The sequence below is a fragment of the Mandrillus leucophaeus genome, unplaced genomic scaffold (genome assembly GCF_000951045.1).
Source record: "Mandrillus leucophaeus isolate KB7577 unplaced genomic scaffold, Mleu.le_1.0 Scaffold1140, whole genome shotgun sequence".
Lineage (NCBI taxonomy): Eukaryota > Metazoa > Chordata > Mammalia > Primates > Cercopithecidae > Mandrillus > Mandrillus leucophaeus.
The window spans coordinates 140,371-147,439 of NW_012099655.1; the positions used below are offsets into that span (position 1 = coordinate 140,371).

General features: G+C 35.6%; 1 protein-coding gene across 1 annotated transcript; it reads right to left on the reverse strand.

The window, feature by feature from the left end:
- Positions 1-1,284: 1,284 nt before the first annotated feature.
- On the reverse strand, positions 1,285-2,389 carry LOC105551726 (olfactory receptor 14J1). The gene has a single exon (XM_011997092.1). The coding sequence runs from the start codon at positions 2,379-2,381 to the stop codon at positions 1,365-1,367; it is 1,017 nt and encodes a 338-aa protein (XP_011852482.1). The 5' UTR covers positions 2,382-2,389; the 3' UTR covers positions 1,285-1,364.
- Between the last annotated feature and the right edge of the window lie 4,680 nt (positions 2,390-7,069).

Below are 7,069 nucleotides of genomic sequence, written 5' to 3' on the forward strand. Positions count from 1 at the left end.
ATAGCATTAGGATAAATACCTAATGTAGATGGCAGGTTGATGGGTGCAGCAAACCACCATGGCACATGTATGCCTATGTAACAAACCTGCAAGTTTTGCACATGTACCCCAGAACTTAAAGTATATTAAAAAAAGGAAAACAAAATCTCATGTAGAAGATTAAAGAAAAAAAACTCACTAAGGTGTATGCATGTGTAGATATCATAACCATTAATTCAAAAAAGTCCTATAAAAACATTCCCCATTACTGAGCAATTGCTCATTCCCTTTGTCATTAAAACATGTACTTTGATTTACTTCAAAACTGAGGGGACTAGTCCAGTTTTGTAGTCTTGGAAATTATGAGTCTTTCTTGAAGAAATCTGCAGCATTACACAAAATTGAATCAGATATTCAGATTCACAAGATTTATGCCTCCTTATCTCACACATTCATAAGTTGGATCTTTTCATTTGCAGTTTATCTATATTCTGTTTCATGGAACTAGGGAGCATCCCCAGGCTAACTCTGTAAAACCAATTTGTCAAACTCTTGTACAGATCAGAAAAGTAAAGGAATTAATATAAATATCTCCAGTAATAGGGAGATGTAAAAGGGTGATGACAATTTTATTAATAGATTATAGTTGTATATGCTTACATTTATAGATTGTACACCTCACACACACACATAAACATACGCACTCACATTTGGGTAATAATGCATTTGCCATGAGTAAGGAACATAAATGACCTTATTGTTTGAGTCAGACAAATATTAATTTGAATCACAGCTTAACTACTATTTGTTTGAGAAATCTCAGAAAAAATTAATTAATCCTTCCTAAATTTATTGCTCCTATTGGCAAAATGGGGACAATATGGCATAGCTAGAAGAGTTGTTTTCTTGAGTCAAAAGAAAAAAATATGTATAAACACTTGATACTTGCTAGGGGTTGAATAAATTGTTGAAATCACCACTGTAATAATAGCAAAAGAACTTAATAAGAATACTTAATATGGATAGGAAACTAGAAGGCCCGCTGGAAAGACCATATATGCACTATCATATTACCCCAGTTAGCTTCAACTATCTCCAACCTATTTGTTAATAATGAATTTTAAATTATACAGGCCAGACTCCAAACTAATTGTCTTTCTCCTTCATTTCAGAAAAATTTCCCAAAGATGACTTAAAATAGCACTTGAATTGGAGGGAGGAAGGAAAGCCAATATTATTAGAAGCACAACATCTTAAATTTTGAAGAATTATATTTGAGAGGAATATATGCAATAGACAGCTTGGAAGAGCGTTCTGGGAAGAAATTAGATTCACCCCCTTCCAATCTGAAACATAATAACAATGCCTTTCATTTCTATGGTTCTTTAGAGTTTAAACATGCCTTTTAAACACATCTTTCTCTGAGGAAGCTCTTCCTTTAACAACATCTTCCTCAGTGCTGCCTTCATGGCGTCATTCCGTAAGCTATAGATGACTGGATTGAGGGTTGGAGGTATCACAGTATAGAATATGGAGAATACAAGGTCCATAGTCGATGAGGAATCAGAAGGCAGTCTGAGAAACTCAAAGCCTGCAGCTGAAAGAAAGAAGGTGACTACAAATAGGTGTGGTAGGCAGGTGGAGAAGACCTTGGTCCGGCCCTCAGCTGATGGGATTCTCAGCACTGTAGAGAAGATGCGAATGTAGGAGAGCACAATGGATATCAAACAGATAAATGCTGTAGACGTCGTGAATGCAGCCAGTGCAATCTCGTTAATGGATTCATAAGAACAGGCTAGTTTCAGCATCTGAGGAACATCACAGAAGAATTGGTGAATGACTCTCTTCCCACAGAGAGGTATGGAGAAGTTAATGGCAGCATGCATGAGCCCAGAGAGGCCCCCAGCAATCCACACAGCTATCACTGCATGCCTACAGGCACTGGGATCCATAGTGGTCTCATAGTGAAGTGGTTGACAGATCGCTGCGTACCGGTCATAAGACATCACTGTGAGAATGGCCACTTCTGATGAGGCCAGAGCTATGAAGAAGAAAACCTGAAGAATGCACTGAACAAGAGAAATGTAACCGTTGCCCATGAGTGAATTTGCAATGGACTGGGGGACTGTGACAGAGATGAAGCAGAGGTCCAGAAGAGAGAGGTGCTTTAAAAAGTAATACATGGGGGAATGGAGACGATGGTCCAAGGTAATGACAGTGACAATGAGGAGGTTGCCTGTCAAGGCCAGTAGGTATGTCACCAGAAACAGCAATGCATGTAAAATCTGAAGCTTACGCTCATCAGAAAACCCCATGAGGAGGAATCCATTCATTGCAGTCAAATTGACCATAGTCTCTCTGAAGATAGCAAGTGTGACTCTGTTTAGGAAGCCAAAGAACATTAGGAAGAAAATGCATGACATCTAATATATTTGTATGTCAAGTAACTCAGTTCCTCAGCATAGAGGTACTGAAATGAGATGAATTTATCTCCATTGTGATTAGTTAATATTCAATTTAAAAAATTTAGCAATTATTCAGAAATAGAATCCCTAAATGTGATCAACAAGTCATAAACATTTTCTGGAGCAGAATTTGCGTTGTCAAAAGAGGGAGAAATTGATGGAAATGATAAAATCTTTACCTTCAACAAAGTCAATGAAAATGATATTAGCATACCAATCTCATTACATCTTCTATATGATGCCTTAGTATTATAGTTATGCACTATATAGCTTCATTTGCTAACCAGCTAACATGAAGTTACTGATACCACCTCAACTCAGAGGCAGATCTAGAAACAGCTCAGAAGCTAATCTAGAAGAGAGGTTCGCTCAAAGAACAGTCATAATTTTTCCTCTGAAAAGCTCTTAACATCTAAAAAAGATTACATTTGATTGTAATAAACTTTCCATAGAAATTTTGAAAAATGAAATGTCTCAAAATTGTAAACTACAGATGCCACTGATATCAGGCATTGAATCCTGAGCTTTGGAGATCTTGCAACCAAGTGACAAAGGTTCACTGTCAAAGAACGTTTAATTCTCAGAATTCTTATGACAACTTGGGGTTGGACATTTTCAATCAAATCCATTTGAAGAAATAAAGAGATTTTCTAAAATCTCTGTGATAGGGAGAATGCTAGGTAGTGGAGTATGTATCTTTCTAGTGCTATGTCTCATTGTGTCTTCCCAAATGAAAAAAAAAAACAAACAGTATTTTTTTCTCTCTAGGACTTGAAATATATTAGATAGTGGGAGCCCATTTCTTAAAATAACCAACCAAACAAAAGAAACATCTATACCAGATGTAACAATTGTTAGGAGGATTAAATGATGTAACTTTTCCTATTTCATTTTAAATGTGCTATTATTGTAGAATCATCATCATCATAGAATCATTTTGTGTATCAGAATCACTCTGCCAACTAATTTTTGCCTCTTTTTTTTCTTTTAAAATCTGTGCATTTGTTGAAAGGTCAATCAGTATCATTTTCACTGAGTTTCTTTTGCACAAAGACTATTCCTTCATCATTTCAATCCATTTCTTCACCCTTGACCAATGGTATCTAACATATAAGTACTAAGTAAATAGTTATTTAACTGGATATCTACATAATTGATTTCACGTCTATATAGATAAAAACTTAATGGCCAAGTTACATGAGTTACTGCATCGGATTTTGAAGTTACTGTATCTGATATTGTAGTATATTTCATTTATTAATCCCTAAGCTGTAGGAAACGGTTAAAAATCACTTAAACCAAGATCTTTCTGATTTTGCTGTAATTTATTTTGAGAACTGATTGAAACTAATTTTTAGGAAGTATATATTTTTTTCCACAAGGCACAGTCTCAGGGATAGAAGGGCCCTTAATCCATCACCGATGGTCACATCCCCTGCTTCACGGCAGTAAGAATCAGAGAAAAACAGGGGTTACTTTCTTCAAAGTTCCTCTAGCTTTCTTACTCCTACAGTTTTCCTGGTCCTCCATTAGATATGGCTTAATTCCCATTGCTGCCAAACTTAATGCCTGACTTAACTTGCTCCAAATATCAGATGGTAGTTTTGGAATTTAAAATAAATAGATTAAAACAATTCACTTATATTTTAAAACTTATTGTCTCTGGCTTGAAAATCAAGAGCATCATGTTATTTACCACTTCTAATACACATTGTTAGTGTAATTTAAGAAAAACCTCTATCATTTAGCCTCCCCATTAAGGTTTCTCCATAGAGGGAAGGAGGAGAAAAATCATTAGAAAAAACTTGAATGCACACACCATATTCTCCTCTCAACAACTCCCACCAACCTATTTTTATTTTTATTTTCTTTGAAGACATAGAGAGTAATTTTTATATCTGATGAATACATGGAAAATTTCATCATTTTAATTTCATTAGTTGCAAATTGTATTGATTAATTCATCACTTATCAAATAAGAAGGAAGGGAATCATATACATGTGGAGATACACTTAGGATTAAGGATGTACTGTGAGAACATATAAAACCTGTGTTCAATCCTTCCAAGTCATACCTGCATTAAATACTTTATTTTATAATAAAACTAAACATTTTTTGGTGGAGAGTATAATGATTCTTTGAATGTTATTTGTTTCCCCCAAGCATTTATTTTCTCTCTTCACTAACCACTTATATGCAAATTTTATCTTACAAAACATCTATAAACTGTCTGTTTTTTAACTCTCATATGTTGTTGAAACACTCAATTTTTTTTTGAAAGTAGTTCTCTTTTAGGTTCAGTGGTACATGTGCAGGCATGTTATGTAGGTAAACTCTAATTTATTCCAGTAGCTGCTCTAGAGAGTCCGCATCCTAAGTCTCTTCTTCTCTATTTTCCTCTATTTCCTGGGAGGTCACATTGCCAACAACTTCAGTGAGAAAACATAGGCAATTATATGTTAAATATCTCAGTTTCCTACCTGTATACAAATGAAATTATCTCTAATATGATTTAATTCCACCCATTCCAGGGTTTCAAAAGCAGAGAAAGAGCTCTTTTTTCCTTTCCAAGTCAGTGACCAACCCTATACACAGCCTTGTAAAGGGCATCTTTGCCACAGTATGCGCTTGCGCTCTCTCTGTCTGTCTGTCTCTCTCTCTCTTTCTCTCTCTCTCTTTCTCTCTCTCTGTCTCTCTCAAGAGCACACATTTTATGTGTGTGTGTCTGTGTATGTGTGTGTATAAAATTCACACAAACTCCATGTCTAAAAATTCTAATAATGTTGATTTACTGAGATTACTTTTAATGAACCAGTCAGATTGTTTCACTATTCTCCGTTGATAAATGATAAATTAGAGATAGATAGATGAGAGATAGATAGATAGATAGATAGATAGATAGATAGATAGATAGATAGATAGATAGATGTAGATAGATAGATAGATAGACAGACAGACAGACAGACAGAGAGATAGATAGATAGGCAGATGAATATAGACAATCTTAAGACTTACCCACTTTAAAGAAAAAGAAAAGCCTTCACTCCATACTTGGGACTTACTTATAATGTCCCTTCTCTTTACAGCCATGCTCTATGAGCAGAATAAGGTATCATTCTGTGCCCTGGCACATTTGGTTCAATTTTGAACCATGTTTATCATGCTTGCCTCATGAGTCCTCACAAACAGCTCCAGCAAATCCACAAATAACTGTCACAATGGAAAATTCAATGCACTCTTTCTATTTTGTTTTTATTTTAAACTTTCTCAAATATATGACACTATCATACAGTTCTTTGTTCTAAAACAGCCCTTTTCCATCGGCTCTATGCCACTTAGTTCTGGTTTTCTATTTCTTCTCTGAATATTTTTCCTTTTTAAAAGTTTTTTTTAAATGTACTTTATTTTTAGAGCAATTTTAAGTTTACAAAATAAATTGAAAGGAAGATACAGAGATTTTTCATATGCCCCTAACCCCACATAGTCACAGCTTCCCCCATTACCAGCATCTCCCATTGCAGTAGTACATTTGTTATAACTGATTAATTTACATTGACATACTACCAGCCAAAATCCATAGCTTACATTTAGGGTTCATTCTTGGTGCTGTACATTCTGTGGGTTTAGGCAATTCATAATGACATGAATTCACCATTTGAATGTCATACAGATCAATTTCACTGCTCTAAATATTTTTTCTTAGTCTCTTCATCTGAGTCTTCTTTTAACATTTATTGAAATTTGACGGTTTCCAAAAATTTGTCCTGACACTTTCTTTCTGTACTTCTGTTTACTCAAATATACTATTGTGCCTTTTAAAGAAGACAGATTAACTATTTTCTTACAGAATAGAAAATAATAGTCGGCTGTTTGGGGCACTACCATAGGTCTTCTGGGTTGCAGGTCCTCATCTCCTACTTCATGGTTGGCACATCACTGCCCCTGAATGGGTCTTTGCCATAAGGACTCACCTCTTCTTCCAGCCGTCTCCCTGTCACTGTTACCTATTTCAAAGAATGGCACAACTTTGCTTTAATCTGTATATTCAATCAAACATCAAAATTTTATTTGCTTACTACCTGTTGTAGTTATTACCTCTTGCTGTCACACGTACAGATTAGTTCAAACCTTCATTATCTCTGGCAATATTTCATTCTTCAGCTTTATGTAATTCTAATCCAACTTCAGTGCTGTTGTCAGGATAAATGGTGATGCCAATCACATCTTGTAACATTAATTTAGCTTTTAACTCTTTATTGACTTAATTGATTATGCAAGGATGCCCAAAAAGCCTAGGATGGCAAACAGTATCTTTACAATGCTTCCTGACTGCCATTCCCGTATTATCTATCACTGTGACTTCTCCAACCCCATGCCAATCTCCATGTTTAATAATGCTGACTGACTTAATTACTCTCAAAAAATCAATCAGGTTGTATCACCATGCTGTGTTTGTTTTCTTAAATCACACTATTCCTCCTGTCTGAAAGTCCGGCCTATAATCCCAGCACTTTGGGAGGCTGAGGTGGGCAGATCACCTGAGGTCAGGAGTTCAAAACCAGCCTGGCCAACATGGCGAAACCCTGTCTCTACTAAAAATACAAAAAGTAGCCAGGCACAGTGG

What these genes read in the sequence shown, in the direction of transcription:
- LOC105551726 (XM_011997092.1), bottom strand. Translation starts at nt 2,381, where the DNA reads ATGTTCTTTGGCTTCCTAAACAGAGTCACACTTGCTATCTTCAGAGAG.